This window comes from Myotis lucifugus, unplaced genomic scaffold (genome assembly GCF_000147115.1).
Source record: "Myotis lucifugus unplaced genomic scaffold, Myoluc2.0 scaffold_97, whole genome shotgun sequence".
NCBI classification, from domain to species: Eukaryota; Metazoa; Chordata; class Mammalia; order Chiroptera; family Vespertilionidae; genus Myotis; species Myotis lucifugus.
In genome coordinates, this window is record NW_005871145.1 from 1,380,949 (window position 1) to 1,396,708 (window position 15,760).

General features: G+C 50.8%; 2 protein-coding genes across 2 annotated transcripts; both read left to right on the forward strand.

Moving 5' to 3' along the window:
* Window positions 1-3,228: 3,228 nt before the first annotated feature.
* Window positions 3,229-6,196, forward strand: LOC102432549 (proteoglycan 3-like). The gene is made up of 5 exons (XM_006091905.3): window positions 3,229-3,312; window positions 3,727-4,040; window positions 4,450-4,581; window positions 5,353-5,449; window positions 6,138-6,196. The coding sequence occupies exons 1-5, from the start codon at window positions 3,255-3,257 to the stop codon at window positions 6,194-6,196; spliced, it is 660 nt and encodes a 219-aa protein (XP_006091967.1). The 5' UTR covers window positions 3,229-3,254.
* Window positions 6,197-10,579: 4,383 nt separating this feature from the next.
* Window positions 10,580-14,051, forward strand: LOC102432851 (proteoglycan 3-like). Its single transcript, XM_023756519.1, has 5 exons — window positions 10,580-10,640; window positions 11,027-11,340; window positions 12,025-12,156; window positions 12,935-13,031; window positions 13,993-14,051. The coding sequence occupies exons 1-5, from the start codon at window positions 10,580-10,582 to the stop codon at window positions 14,049-14,051; spliced, it is 663 nt and encodes a 220-aa protein (XP_023612287.1).
* Window positions 14,052-15,760: the final 1,709 nt, after the last annotated feature.

The window sequence follows — 15,760 nt, forward strand, 5'->3', positions numbered from 1 at the left end:
GAGAGAATGAGTCTTTTTGCATCATGCTATGCACAGAATTCAACAAGAAAGATATAGCGGGAGCCCACCACCCGTCAAATAAGCAGCTCTAAGCATGGCAGGCATGAGGCCAGCTGTGTCATCCTGTTCTGCTTTTGTACAAACAGATTTGTATGATCTCTAAACCTTTTGTAGATGACTGCAGCTGACGATACCATAGCGCTAAATTTTAATAAAGACCATTATAAACTTATGAACAAAAATAGATTCAGAGGCAGAGCTGCCTCGAACAAACTGTCCAACTACAGCGGGAAGGCCGGGGAGGGTTGGGGGGGGGGGCGGGTAAGAGATCAACCGAAGGACTTGTATGCATGCATATAAGCATAACCAATGAACATAAGACACTGGGGGGGTAGGGGAGGCCAGGGGATTGTCAAGGGCGGGGAAAAAAAGGAGATATATGTAATACTCTTTGTAATACTTTAAGCAATAAAACAATAAAAAAAAAAAGATGGCTGTGGTGGTTGATGTTTAAGGAAGTAATTTTATTTTAGACCTGGATTGTAAGCTCTTGCAGCAGTTGCATTGTTTCTAGGCTTTGGTTATCTTTGTTTGTGCGACTTTGGGTCTGTGTGAGATGCCAGACTCAGAGTTGGAGGTCTCCAGCTCTGCAGGACCGAGGGTTGCTCATTTCCATGCAGCAGCGGCTAAAGAAAGAAGCTGAGAAGGGACCAGACTTCCACCTGCGTGGACAGGGCTGATTTGACTGGGACTTGTGCGGACTCAGTGTCAGGGTCAACCGTCCAAACAGCCTGATCCAGGAGACTAGTTTTGCATCAACGACATCTTCGCATCGGCGACATCTTACTACGCTAGTGACCGAGGTATCAGCATGGAGTCAGCTGAAGAAGATGGCGACTGAGGCCAAGCAGATGTTAGAAAAGCAAGTGGAAGCTATGCTAGCGTTGGTGAACGGTCAGTTTTCTGTAAAATCTTGCGGAGCTAAATCTAAGGACTTTGAGTAAGATATCCTGAAAATGTTGACATGTTTGTAGTTTGATTTTGCATTGGTATTGCTTGTTATTAGCCAGAGTTTTGTTCTCTTGTTAACATTGCTGTTTATGGTTTTGTTAATAGCCAGGGGTGGATGTTTTGATGTTTGATGATGCTGAATAATTTGTTTAGAGTTTTTTGGATAATGTAAATAGGCGTGTTTAAAAACAAAAGTAAAGGGAAATATGTGGGGTGCAGCTACAGTGTTTTGCCCAGGTTCAAGCCTCAGACTAATGAAAGGACAGGGTCCTCTCATTGCCACGTGCAAGTCCCAGCTGGAAGGGCAGGGCTCTCCCAGCACAATTATAGCCAACAGCTATGGTTGTAAGCTTGAACCTATGGTCCGAACACGTAGCCCCACATGCCTTGTGATAGAGTTCGGGTGCATGTAGTTAAGTGAGGTTGAAACTCACGAGAATGCTGTAAACAACGTGATCACGCCCCTACTTTGCCTCGTGGCATCTGCTAGAAAATAAAGACACGGCTTGTGGGCGCTGTCTCCTCATCAGGCAGCAGTGTCCCACCGAGACCCAGCTTTCATTCTCTTGTCTGTCTTTTCTCAATCCTTTCACCCCCGCCCCCTCTGGGTCACTGAACCAGGCTGAGCTGGCATGGCACATAAGGCGCCCTGGGGCTGAGTATGCCATGGCCGTGCTGGCTCCCCACACAGTGCAAATGTTGAGAACCTTGATCTAGATCAGCGGTTCTCAACCTGTGGGTCGAGACCCCTTTGGGGGTCGAAGAACCCTTTCACAGGAGTCGCCTAAGACCATCGGAAAACACATATATAATTACATATTGTTTTTGTGATTAATCACTATGCTTTAATTATGTTCAATTTGTAACAATGAAAATACATCCTGCATGTCAGATATTTACATTAGGATTCATAACAGTAGCAAAATTACAGTTATGAAGTAGCAACGAAAATAATTTTATAGTTGGGGTCACCACAACATGGGAACTGTATTAAAGGGTCGCGGCATTAGGAAGGTTGAGAACCACTGATCTAGATCTAAAGCATAGAAGAAAGAACATAAGTTTTTCACACATTAAAGATGAAAAAGGAGAAAGAGGGAGAACTAGAGTGAAAACCAGAAAAAGAGGGAGGGAGGGAGTGGAGAAGGAAGAAAGGGAGAGAGAAAAAGAAGTGATAGATAGATGAATAGATAGATAGATACATAGATAGATGACAGATAGAAGGTTTGGGAGCCAGAAGGACTAGAAATCCCAGATCCCCCACTTCCTGTGCACACTAACAAGGGACTTTCCCTCTCTGAGTCTCAGTTTTCACACCTGTGAAGGTAGGGTCATCATACATTCTCATGGGAATGAGGAGAAGGTGAGGATTCTGGGATGGGATGCATATGAAGTCCCTGGTCTAGACAAGCAATCATGAGGTGGGCGCCTCCTCTCTCCTCCCCTCGTGGTCCCCCAGCATCCTAGGATCCTCTAGTTCATTGGCTGGGATAGTGACCAGAGGAAAGCTGCTCCTGGGCTTATGACTGGGGCACTTTAGGGGTGCTAATAGTAAGTATATGTGGGCAGTAGACATCTGGGGTCTTCTCCAGCACACCTGGACACCCATGTGTATCAGTGGACCCCAGGAGCCAGGTCCCTGCAGTCCCAGCAGGGAGCAGTTGAGAGAATTGAGCAAATGCCTTATTATCAGCTCCCCTGTCAGCACCCCAGCCTGGGGCAATCATCCTGGCCTCTTCCCACTTTCCCAAAAGCCTAATATAAGGACTGCCTCTGGACCCAGCAGTCTGAGACACCAAGAGTGGAGGTCTCTGACTCTTGAGAGGTGAGTGCTCCCCCAGCTGCCCAGGGAGGAGGGGTCCAAGGCTTGGGAGGAAGCAGAAGCCTATATGGCAAACCCTAGGAGGCCTGTCCTTAGGATCCTGATGACCACTGTCCTTCCACTCTGTCCTCATTGTAGTAAAATGGGCCTTGACCCTGAGTAGAACTTTTCCTGAAGAGGCAAGGGTCTGGGCTAAGTGTGGTCCCAGGGGCCAGTGATCGAATGCTCAGGTAAAAAGGACTTTTCCTGCATCTCCAGGTCAGCATGTGTTCACTGGGGGAGAAGGAGCTCTCTAGTTTGCCTTTAATCAGCTACTTAAACAAACATTGCATCTCTGTTGTGTGACAGGGGCCGTGCAGACACAGTGAGCAGACCCACGGCGGGAAGTGAAGCCGTGTCCCTGCCACAAGAACGAGTGAATATGAAACTCCCCCTGCTCCTGCTCCTCCTGCTGGGGACAGTTGCTGCTCTTCATCTGGGTAAGTCCTCCCTTCCCTTCTCATCCAGCTTGACCCCTTCTCCTCTTTCTGGCAGCTCTTTCACTCTCAGGGCCAGGGCCACAGCTTTTTTTTCTTCAGTGGACTCAGCTCCCCTCAGGTAAGATCTCTCCTGGACTCAGAAATGTGACCTGAACATTCTGTCAGGGCTCCTTCTCCAGCAAAAACCACCCACCTTCTCAGAGGTGCTTCTTCCTACCCCGAAATACACACCTGTCAGCCAGTGCCAGGTGCTCACCCCGTCATGTGAGTGCTCACCTCACCCCACAGGGAGGAGGTCCTTCTGGCCTAGGCTCCAGAAGGAGGCACTAGGAAGGCTTGAGTTGGAGGTCAGAGCTGTCCGTGGTCCTGGAAGAAGGAACTCCTGGCCTGATGGCAGGCTACCATTCTTCCCAGGGAATGATGCCCCCTACTCCAACAGCCAAGAGACACAGGCAGACCTGAGCCAGGATCTGGAAGGCTCAGGGGAGCAGGAGGGAGAGTCAGTCCTGACTGAGGAGGCGATTCAGTCTGAAGGAGAGCAGGTGGAGTCTTCCAGCTGCCAAGATGCCTTTGAGGACGAGAAGGCCATGGAGTCGGACCCAGGTGCCCTAGAGGAGAACTTGCAGTGCCCCAGGGCAGAGGACACAGAGGAAATGCTGGGCAGTCCTGGGTGCAAGACCTGCCGCTACTGGTTGGTGAAGACTGCCCAAACATTTGCACGCGCTCAGGTAAGTGGCAGGGAGACGACTATGGAATGAGGACCAGAGGCAGAAGAGAGTGGGTTCCACCTCCTGTTCCCTATTCATTTACACTAGTGGTTCTCAAACACTAGTGAGCAGCAGAATCTCCTAGAGATGTTGTTGAAGCATAGATTTCAGGGTTAGCAAGTCTGGGGTGCAGCCCAAGAGTTTGCATTTAGGACCAAGTGCCAGGTGATGATGATTATTCTCAGTATTATTATTGTTTCCTGCAAGAAGTTCCCGGTGACAGATGAAGGACCAAGAGATGGAATTGGAGGAGCAAGGAGATCCCTGATTTCTGACCTGACCAGGGATGGAGAGCTCTCTCCTGGAGACTCAGAAACTTGAGGGGGAAAAAACCCCAGTGAATTATCTACCCCACCTCTTCTTTCTGCAGGACACATGCAGGAGGTGCTACAGAGGCAGTCTCGTCTCTATCCATAACCTCAGCGTCAACAATCGACTCCAGTGCATGGTCAGTAATATCAACCAGCAAAGGGTCTGGATTGGAGGATTCATCAGGGGCGCGGTAAGTGAGGGGCCAGCTCCCAGGTACAGGAAGTTCTCTCTGGCCTCACGCCTCATTCCAGCAGCCAAGTGACCTTCTTGTGGGAGGTCGTGGCAGAGCTGGCTGGTGTGGCTAAAGAGAACTGGTGATTGTGCGCATCTCTTCCCAACTCCATGTTTAGTGATTTCATGGCATAGTATTTACCTCAATGAAATTGATTATTATTACATATCAGGGTTACTCACCCTCTGCCTTCTCACTTTCCCTCAGAGCTGGTTGATAAACAGTTACCAGCTCACCACTGGAGTCTGGATATCTGTCCCTTACCTGGCTTGCACATTTACCAGTTGAATGGCTTCCTCATGTCTAAAGTGAGGGTCCTTCTCTCAGACTGGTTCTGGGATAGTGGGTGAATAGTGCTATTATATTTGCTACTCAAGTATGGTCCATGGACCAAGTAGTATTAGCATTTCCTAGTAGCTGGTTAGGAATGCACAGTCTTGGACCCCATCAGAGACTCCTGAATCAGCATCTCCATTTTAAAAAGGTCTGCAGGAGACTTGTATCTACAGAAAGTTTGAGAAGCCTGGCTGTGTGAGGCGGGGAGGGACCACTGGTCTTCCATTGTCATCGCCTGCAAACCCTGAGGGGTGGGTCTCCTGGATATATGGCTCCTAGCTGGGTGGGCAGTGCCCAGAAAGGAACACTCAATGGGCATTTTCTGGAACCTCTGATCTGTCCGTCTTCCTGGTCCCCTGCCTCTGACCCAACCTATCCCCTATCTTGATCTAGTGCTCCAGGTTACACTGGATTGATGGGAGTGCTGCGAATTTTAGACACTGGGCTCATCAGCATGGGAGCGGCCACTGTGTGACCCTATCCACCAGAGGTGAGATGGACTGGCCAACAGGGCAAAGGATGGCAAAGTGGACTCTTACACACTGTCCCTTTGAGCTGTCTGAGCCCACCTCCTCAAACTCACAGTCTCCCCACAACTGGAGAACGAATGTCCAGTCTGTAAGGAGGGTTGTGAAGTAGGGTGAGGGGCTGCCCTGTGAGGGCTGGATGGGGGCTCTCCATCCTCACAGACAAAGGTCAGCTGGAGCCTTGGGGGCTCTTTTTCTTCCTCTGATACTGAAGTGACAATTGAGAATAGCCAAGGTGAATAAAAGGTGTGGATGAGGGACAAGCAAGAGATGTGCAAATTAGGATTGTTTGGATGCCAGACGGGAGGGACTCTGGCTAAGGCCATACACCCTGTAGAAAGGCTGCCACAATTCCCACACCAGCCTGCCACCTGCCCACTGGCATACAGGCCAGTGGTTTCCCCGCTGAGCCTCAGGTTCCTCATCTGTGCAGTGGGGATGATGACAGTACCTCCCTCTGGGAGTCATTGTGAGGATTAGCCAGGAGCCCCAGAAAGCACTGAGCACCCTGTCTTCCTGGGGTTAAAACTCAACAAACACAAGGTAGTGGGGGGCAGGGTGTGTGGCAAACATATCATGACAATTGGAGGGCAAGGTGGGCACGGGCCACACTCTGCTGGCAGCTGACACCACCCTGCTCTCTACTGCTAGGGGGTTATTGGCAACAATCAACTTGTGCAACACATCTGCCCTTCATCTGCTCCTACTAAGCCAGTGGCACGGAAGAGATCCTGCCTCGGAGCACCCTCCCTACACCCCTCCTGGTGGCCCTGGGCCCACCCTGGGCACTGGGATGGACTCCCAGCCTCCCCTGGTAATAAAGCCATGTTTCCCACTGCATTTGCTGACTCTTGTTTCTTCATTGCTCATTGGAGGGCTCCCCGGGGCTGGAAATCCTGGAAGCCCTCACTCCTGCAGGATGGGGCTTTGAGGGAAGTAAAGGATGGCCAGTGGCCCACAGGGGTGTGGGAATGAGGGTGAGGCACTGAGGGGTTAGGCCGCAGCACCACCTGGGGGCGAAGCCAAGGCTGGGTGGCTCTCCCAAGACCCTTCTCAGCCCAGACTGAAGGATTCCATCTCTCTCTGCACATGCTGTCTGCTCTGAGGGAAGTTCTCATTGGTTGGGGTCTAGTGGGTGGGGAACTGGCCCTCTTGCTTTGTTTGGATTCAGTATAGGGAGGGGGATGGAGTGGGAGTGGGGCAGCTTTCCAAATGAGGGTGATATCACTGATTCAAGAACTGGAGGACTGTTAAAAATTTAACTGAGTACATTTAAAGATGAAATTGGCTTTATTCATCGATTCATGAATCAGGCAGCATCCCATCCAGCAAATAGAAAGACGCTCTGAAAAGCTGTAATAATGGAAGGTATTTATAGGCAGAAGGGAGCAGAAGGAAGGTTCTAGGAAAGACTGCATTGTTTCAGGGGAGGTCACCTTTCTTTGGAAGGGACCTATCAAGAGGATTATCAACCCTAGCTGGTTTGGCTCAGTGGATAGTGCGTTGGCCTGTGGACTGAAGTGTCCTGCGTTTCATTCGGGTCAAGGGCAGGTACCTAAGTTGCAGGCTCCTCCAGAGTCCCAGGGCCTGGCACACATGCAGGAGGCAACCAATCAACCTGTTTCTCTCACATCGATAGTTCTCTCTTCTTTCCCTCTCGCTATGTCTCTAAAACTCACTGGAAAATTATCATGGGGTGAGGATTAAAAATAAAAAAGTAAAAGTAATGAGTAAGAGGACTGGCTTTACATCCCAAAATATGGGCTTTCCCATCCTAATAAGGTACTAGCTAAGCTTGGAAGCTAAGCTCTGTCTTTAGGGTGGAACCCCTGGAGTTCTGTTCACTGCGCCAGCACAGAGCGGGAGCGCAATCCAGACAGAGCTTATCTGTGGACACAGGTCCCAGATCCAGTGCTGGCTTCCGGACAGCCCCAGGTCCAAGCCCTGTCCTGAGAGCACTATTGGAGCTGATCTCATTAGAGGCAGGTTCTGTCATAGCCTCAGCTCCCAGGAGAGAAAACAGACTCTGGGACTTGCCATTCATTTGCATCACACTGCACTGAGACCCACCCTCTGCCTAATGTGGGACTGGACTGACCCTTGAGACAAGAGACTGAGTTTGAAACCCCTTTGGATGTAAATGCAAACATAAGCCAGACAGTCTGAGTTTCAAGGATGCTGAAAACATTGGCAGCATTGGATGGACTGTCTGGGAGTAATGCAGACTGTGTGGGGGTATCAAAGAAGCAAGGACCTAGGAGTCAGACGTGCCACTCCTTTCTAGTTGTATGAACTTGGGCAGGTCATTGAACCTCTCTGAGCTTCCATAGTAGGTGTGAGACTAGAGACAGCAATACCTATTTCCTAGGATGATTATAAAGATTAAGTGGGGTAATGGATGTCAGAGCCTTCAGGTAGCAAAGTGTTTGGTCTGTGGTGGACCTTCAAAAATGTTATTTCCAGTTTTAAATCAGACATGACTGTGGTCACTGAGCCATTGGAATGTCTTTGCCTGGGGTGTGAGTGCTAAGAAGACAGGGGGAGGGGCAGGCTGTAGAGAAGGGAGGTGAGTGAGAGGAGGCAGAGGGAAGGCAGCCATGGGGGGATAAGGAGCTGGAAGACCTGCCCTTAGGCCTGTCTCAGACTTGCTGTTTGATCTTGGGCAACATGTTCAAGCTCTCTGAGGTGCTGTTTCCAAATCCGTAACACATGGCTGTTCAAGGGAAAGTGTGTGTAAAGCTGATCGTGTGTCTGGCTCTTGAGAGCAGCTGAGTATTCCTACCAGTGAATGATATCATGCCCCTGGCCATGGCCCCCAGAGGGAGGAGAATGCTGGGGAGGGGTCTAGCCCTTCCCTCTTCCCACCCCCTGGGGGGGGGGGATCAAACTTTAAATCCAAGACCAGGTTTTTGGGCCCCAGAATTGGCCAATTGCCACACTACCAACACCCCATGTCAGTAGATAAGCTGAGGATCTGGTCCGTTGGGTCAGAGAGATAACAGCCAAGACCGTTACCCTGCAATCAGGCCCAGGAGTTACCTCCCAGATACTTCTCCATTTGCAGGTCCCCTGGGACAGCAGAGGCAGGGAAGGCCTTTCCACCCTCTGGGCTACCTGTCCTTGGTGCTTTGAGCCCTGGAAGACTGAGCAGGGGTCTAAGGAAGAGATACGACTGCCCAGAGGGAATGTCACAGAGTGGGTCACCCACCCTGCCAAGGCCACTAGCTCCCGGCAGGGATATCCAGCAGCGCCAGAGCTGGGCACTTGTTGGCCTCTCTTTGGATGGCAGTAAATGAGCCTGGAGCTCGGTTGATTAAAGTTTTGATATTTTCTTCATCACAGATGTTTTTGCATTTATTTTTATTTCCAAGAAAGATTGCATGAAAGCATTATTTATCTTGACTACTGAATTCTTTAGTGCCCCCTTAAATTTTGCACCTGAGACAAGTGCCTCACTCACTACCCCTAGTCCTGACCCTGGTGGTGACAGAGGGCTGGTGGGAGATGAGCATGGAGGTGGGGAGGGTGGCCCCTATGGTGTCTGAAAGATACTGCATAAAGCTTTCCATTGCAGCTGTCTCCTCTTTGTCTGAAGATATGCCTTGAGGTTGGACTAAATGGCATTTTCTAGACCAGTGATCCTCAATGGAGGTAACTTTGCTCCCCAGAAGACATTTGGAAATATGTGGAGATGTTTTTGATAATCCTGGGTGACAATCAGATTAATGGGGAGAGGTACTCCTGTCATCTAGTGAGTAGAAACCAGGGATGCTGCTAAACTCTCTAGAACCCCCTCCCTCAACACACAACAAAGAATTACTTTACTCCAAATAGTAACAGTGCAAAGGTTGAGAACCTTGTTCTAGATCTATAGCATAGAAGAAAGAGCATAAGTTTTTCACACATTAAAGATGAAAAAAGAGGAAGAGGGACAACTTGAGTGAGAACAAGAAACAGAGGGAACGAGGGGAGAAGGGATGGAGGGAGAGAGAAAGTGATAGATAGATGATAGATAGATAGATGATAGATAGATAGATAGATAGATAGATAGATAGATAGATAGATAGATAGAAGATGTGGGAGCCAAAAGGACTAGAAATCCCAGATCCCTCACTTCCTGTGCACACTTGCAAGGGACTCTCTCTGAATCTCATTTTTCACACCTTTGAAGTTAGGGTCATCATACATTCTCATGGGAATGAGGAGAAGGTGAGGATTCTGGGATGGGATGCATATGAAGTCTCTGGTCTACGCAAGCAATCATGAGGTGGGAGCCTTCTTCCTCCTCCCCTCATTATCCACCAACATCCCAGGATCCTCCACTTCATTGGCTGGGATAGTGACCAGAGGAAGGCTGCTCCTGGGGTTATGACTGGGGCACTTTAGGGGTGCTAATAGTAAGTATATGTGGGCAGTAGACATCTGGGGTCTTCTCCAGCACACCTGGACACCCATGTGTGTCAGTCGACTCCAGGAGGCAGGTCCCTGTAGTCCCAGCAGGGAGCAGGTGAGAGAATTGAGCAAATGCCTTATTATCTACTCCCCTGCCCAGCACCCCAGCCTGGGACAATCATCCTGTTTCTTCCCACTTTTCCAAAAGCCCAATATAAGGATTGCCTCTGGACCCAGCAGTCAGAGACACCAAGAGTGGAGGTCTCTGACTCTTGAGAGGTGAGTGCTCCCCCAGCTGCCCAGGGAGGAGCGGTTCAAGGCTTGGGAGGAAGCAGAAGCCCAGCTGCCCAGGGAGCCTAGGAGGCCTGTCCTTAGGCCCCTGATGGCCACTGTTCTTCCACTCCGTCCTCAGTGTAGTGGAACGGGTCCTGACCTTGAGTAGACCTGTTCCTGCAGGGACAGGGTCTGGGCTAAGTGTCATCTCAGGGGCCAGTGATAAAGCCCATGGGTAAAAGGGACTTTTTCTGCTTCTCCAGGTCAGCATGTGTTCACTGGGGGAGAAGGAAGCCCTCCAGTTTGCCCTTTAATCAGCTACTTAAACAAACATTGCATCTCTGTTGTGTGACAGGGGCTGTGTAGACACAGTGAGCAGACCCACGGCGGGAAGTGAAGCTGTGTCCCTGCCACAAGAACGAGTGAATATGAAACTCCCCCTGCTCCTGCTGCTCCTCCTGCTGGGGACAGTTGCTGCTCTTCATCTGGGTAAGTCCTCCCTTCCCTTCTCATCCAGCTTGACCCCTTCTCCTCTTTCTGGCAACTCCTTGGCTTCTTCTGGGCCAGGCCACAGCTTTTCCTTCTTCAGTGGACCCAGCTCCCCTCAGGTAAGATCTCTCCTGGACTCAGAAATGTGACCTGAACATTGTCAGGACTCCTCCTCAAGCAAAAACCACCCATCTTCTCAGAGGTGCTTCTTCCTACCCCGAAATACACACCTGTCAGCCAGCACCAGGTGCTCACCCCACAGGGAGGAGATCCTTAGGCCTAGGCTCCAGAAGGAGGCACTAGGAAGGCTTGAGTGGGGCTGTCGGAGCTGTCTGTGGTCTTAGAAGGGGACCCCTGACATGTTGGCAGGTTACCTGTTCTTCCAGGGAATGATGCCCCCTATCCTGACAGCCATGAGTCACAGGCAGACCTGAGCCAGGATCTGGAAGGCTCTGGGGAGCAGGAGAGAGAGTCAGTACTGAGTGAGGAGGCGATTCAGTCTGAAGGAGAGCAGGTGGAGGCTTCCAGCTGCCAAGATGCCTTTGAGGATGAAGAGGCCATGGAGTCGGACCAAGATGCCCTAGATGAGAACTTGCAGTGCCCCAGGGAAGAGGACACAGTGAAAATACTGGGCAGTCCTGGATGCAAGACCTGCCGCTACGTGTTGGTGCGGACCTGCAGAAGATTTAGAGGTGCTCGGGTAAGTGGCTGGGAGGCTACTGATGAAGGAGGACCAGGGGCAGGAGAAGATAGTGGATTCCACCTCCTGTTCCCTATTCATTTACACTAGTGGTTCTCAAACGCTAGTGAGCAGCAGACTCTCCTAGAGGTCTTGTTGAAGCATAGATTTCAGAATTAGCAGGTGGGGCCCAAGAGTTTGCACTTAGGACCAAGTGCCAGGTGATGATGATATTGTTGGTCTGGAGACAGTACTTTGAGAATCACTGATTGGGACAAAAGGCTTTGGTATTAGATAAACCTGTGTTAAACCCTGGCTCCACCTGTCATTGACATGTTACCTGGCCAAGTCCCTTCATCTTTCAGAGCTTCAGGATCTTCACTTGTACAATGGAGATATATAGTAACAACCTCTTATGTTGTGGTGAGGATTAAATGAGATAATACACAAAAAGCATTTGGATCAGTCCTCGAGTCATTACAAACTCCCAGTAAATGGTGGCTAAGATTATTCTCAGGATTATTATTGTTTCCTGCAAGAAGTTCCCCATGACAGATGAAGGAGCAAGAGATGGAATTGGAGGAGCAAGTAGATCCCTGATTTCTGACCTGACAAGCGATGGAGAGTTCTCTCCTGAAGGCTCAGGAACTTGAGGGGAAAAAAAACAACCCAGTGAATTATCTACCCCACCTCTTCTCTCTGCAGAATGTCTGCAGGAGGTGCTACAGAGGCAACCTCGTCTCTATCCACAACCTCAGTGTCAACTATCAACTCCAGTGCTTGGCCAGTAATATTAACCAGCAACAGGTCTGGATTGGAGGCAGACTCAGGGGCCGGGTAAGTGAGGGGCCAGCTCCCAGGTACAGGAAGTTCTCTCTGGCATCAGGCCTCATTCCAGCAGCCGAGTGACTTTCCTGTGGGAGGCAGTGGGGGAGCTGGCTGGTGTGGCTAAAGAGAACTGGTGATTGTGCGCATCTCTTCCCACTCCACGTTCAGTGACTTCGTGCCATGGCAGGTGTATTTACCCCAAAGAAATTGGCGATTGTTACAAATCAGGTTTCCTCCCTCCTTCTGCCTTCTCACCTTCCCCCAGAGCTGGTTGAAAAACAGTTACCAGCTCACCACTGGAGTCAGGAGATCCTTTCCTTGCCCAGCTTGGTCATTTACAGGCTGAATGGGTTCCTCATGTCTCAAATGGGGTCCTTCTCTCAGAGTGGTTCTGGGATAGTGGGTGAATAAGTGCTATTATATTTGCTACTCAAGTGTGGTCCATGGACCAAGCAGTAGTAGCATGGCCTGATAGCTTGCTAGAGATGCACAGTCTTTGGCCCCATCTGAGACTCCTGAATCAGCATCTCCATTTTAAAAAGGTCTGCAGGAGACTTGTATTCACAGAAAGTTTGAGAAGCCTGGCTATGTGAGGCGGGGAGGGACCACTGCTTGTCCATTGTCATTGCCTGCAAACACTCAGGGGTGGGTGTCCAGGATATCTGGCTCCTAGCAGGGTGGGAAGTTCCCAGAAAGGGACACTCAGTGGGCATTTTCTGGAACCTCTGTATCAGCCTGTTTCCTGGACCTCAGTCTCTGACCCAGCCTATCCGCTCTCTCATTCTAGTGCAGAAGGTTACACTGGATTGATGGGAGTGCTGTGAATTTTACATACTGGGCTAATGGACGTGGGCGCGGCCGCTGTGTGGCCCTATGCACCAGAGGTGAGGGGACTGGGCACCAGGGCAAAGGGGAGGGACGGCAAGGTGGACTCTAACACACTGTCCCTTTGAGCTGCCTGAGCACACCTCCTCAAACTCACAGCCTCCCCACAACTGGAGAACCAACGTCCTGTCTGTGAGGAGGGCTGTGATGTAGGGTGAGGGGCTGCCCTGTGTGAGGGCTGGATGGGGGCTCTCCATCCTCACAGACTAAGCTCACCCGGGGTCTGGGGGCTGCTTTCCTTCCTCTGCTACTGATGTGACAATTGAGAGTAGCCAAGGACACCCTAGCCGACTTGGCTCAGTGGATAGAGCATCAGCCTGCCGACTGAGGGGTCCCAGGTTCGATTCCTGCCAAGGACACATGCCTGGATTGCCGGCTCGATCCCCAGTAGGGGGCGTACAGGAAGCAGCCGATCAATGATTCTCTCTCATCATTGATGTTTCCATCTCTCTCTCCTTTTCCCTTCCTCTCTGAAATCAATAAAGAAATATATATATTTTTAAAAAAGAATAGCTAAGGTGAATGAAATGTGTGGATGAGGGACAAGCAAGAGATGTGCGAATTAGGAATGGCTGAATGTCAGATGTGAGGGACTCAGGACTGTGGCTAAGGCCATACACCCTGGAGAAAGGCTGCCACAGTTCCCACCCCAGCCCAGCCACCTGCCCACTGGCATTCAGGCCAGTGGTTTCCCCGCTGAGCCTCAGGTTCCTCATCTGTGCAGTGGGGGTGATGACAGCACCTCCCTCTGGGAGTCATTGTGAGGATTAGCCAGGAGCCCCAGAAAGCACTCAGCACCCTGTCTTCCTGGGGTGAAAACTCAACAAACACAAGCTAGTGTGTGTGTGTGTGTGTGTGTGTGTGTGTGTGTGTGGCAAACATATCATGACAATTGGAGGGCAAGTGGGGCACGGGCCACAATCTGCTGGCAGCTGACATCACCGTGTTTTCTATTTCTAGGAGGTCGTTGGCGACGAAAACGTTGTGGAAGACGTCTGCCCTTCATCTGCTCCTACTAAGCCAGTGGCCAGGAGGAGATCCTGCCTGGAGCCCTCTCCCTACACCCCTCCTGGCGGCCCCTGGCCCACCCTATGCCCTGGGCTGGACTCCCAGCCTCTCCTGGTCATAAAGCCATGTTTCCCACTGCATTTCCTGACTCTTGTTTCTTCACTGCTCATTCGAGGGCTCCCTGGGGTTGGAACTCCTGGAAGCCCTCACTCCTGCAGGGTGGGGCTTTGAGGAAAGTAAAGGATGGCCAGCGGCCCGCGGGTATTGGTGGAATGGGGGTGGGGCGCTGAGGGGTTTGGCTGCAGCGCCACCTGGGGGCAGATCAAGGGCTGGGTGGCTCTCCCAAGACCTTTCTCAGCCCAGGCTGGAGGATTGCACCCCCTCCCGCCTGGGGAAAGTTCTCATTGGGCGGGGGCTGGTGGGGAACTGGCCCTCCTGCATTGTTTTGATTCAGTATAGGGTGCGGGTTGGGTGGGAGTGGGGTGGCTTTCCAAATGAGGGTGATATCACTGATTCAAGAAGTGGAGGACTGAGTACATTTAAACATGAAATTGGCTTTATTCATTGATTCATGGATCAGGCAGCATCCCATCCAACAAATAGAAAGAAGCTCTGAAAATCTGTAATAATAGAAGGTGTTTATAGGCAGAAGGGAGAAGGAAGGTTCTAGCAAAGAATGCATTGTTTCAGGGGAGGTCACCTTTCTTTGGAAGGGGCCTATCAAGAGGATTCCCAGCCCTAGCTGGTTTGGCTCAGTGGATAGAGCGTCAGCCCTAAGCCAAGGGCATGTACTTCAGTTGCAGGCTCCATCCCCGCCCCCCACCCCACACTCCTGTTGGAGAGTGTGTTTGTGGGAGGCAACCCACACATCACTGCTCTCACATTGATGTTTCTCTCTCTCTGTCTCTCCCCCTCCCTCCACACACACTCTCTCCCTTTCTCTAAAAAACAAAACAAAACAAAAAACAAAACAAAAAACAACAATTCAGGTGAGGATTTAAAAGAAAAGAAGAATTACCTCACTCATGCTGACCAGGTAATTTCAGATTGACTTCAGATTGACTGGTTAAGGGTGACATTCCTTGGAGAGGCTGAGACTGCACTGGGTTAGGTATTTAGCACAACGACTCCATTTGGGGCTTGCTGTGTAACAGTTGTTAGGTCCCACCTGCTGTAACCACATGGGAGGGAGGGGAGAGTAGCCTTGTCTAGCCCTGTGTCTCTTTGGCCTGATCCTGGCCCTTACTTTCCATTCTCCCAGCAGCGCATGTGTGGGTGAGTCCAAAGGCCCCACATTCTTCTGATATGTGTTCCCCATTCCCAGGAGGGTGGCTCCTACCCCAATCCTTCTCCCCCTCCACATCCCCATCCCCACCCTATTTCCCTGGAGGTGCCACCTTCTCAGGAGGGAGCACCTCCCACGGGAGAGCCCTGGGGCCAACATCAGGGCATCTGATGGCAGTGAGGGTCCCATCCCAGTTCTCTAGCCCCAGGCCTCTGCTTCTTGCCCCCACTTTCTCAGACCCTGGGGACATTGAGAGGGAAGATTGTTGCTACCTTTGTTCAGGTGAGGTGCTAGGGTCCAGGAAGTCCCTGGAGTGGATGAAGAGGGAAGCTGGATCTGAGACTTAGTTTTTAGAGGGCAGGGAGCCCTGGGTTGTAGTTCTACATGAGGCTCAAGGAGAATGTACAAGTATTTCTGTAGACATACCTGTGCGTG

Excerpts from the sequence above, each read along its gene's own strand:
- LOC102432549 (XM_006091905.3), top strand. The coding sequence starts at position 3,255 with ATGAAACTCCCCCTGCTCCTGCTCCTCCTGCTGGGGACAGTTGCTGCT. Across the intron at positions 3,313-3,726 it reads AGTTGCTGCTCTTCATCTGG|GGAATGATGCCCCCTACTCC; the intron begins GTAAGTCCTCCC and ends CATTCTTCCCAG. Across the intron at positions 4,582-5,352 it reads GAGGATTCATCAGGGGCGCG|TGCTCCAGGTTACACTGGAT; the intron begins GTAAGTGAGGGG and ends ATCTTGATCTAG.
- LOC102432851 (XM_023756519.1), top strand. The coding sequence starts at position 10,580 with ATGAAACTCCCCCTGCTCCTGCTGCTCCTCCTGCTGGGGACAGTTGCT. Across the intron at positions 10,641-11,026 it reads AGTTGCTGCTCTTCATCTGG|GGAATGATGCCCCCTATCCT; the intron begins GTAAGTCCTCCC and ends CTGTTCTTCCAG. Across the intron at positions 12,157-12,934 it reads GAGGCAGACTCAGGGGCCGG|TGCAGAAGGTTACACTGGAT; the intron begins GTAAGTGAGGGG and ends CTCTCATTCTAG.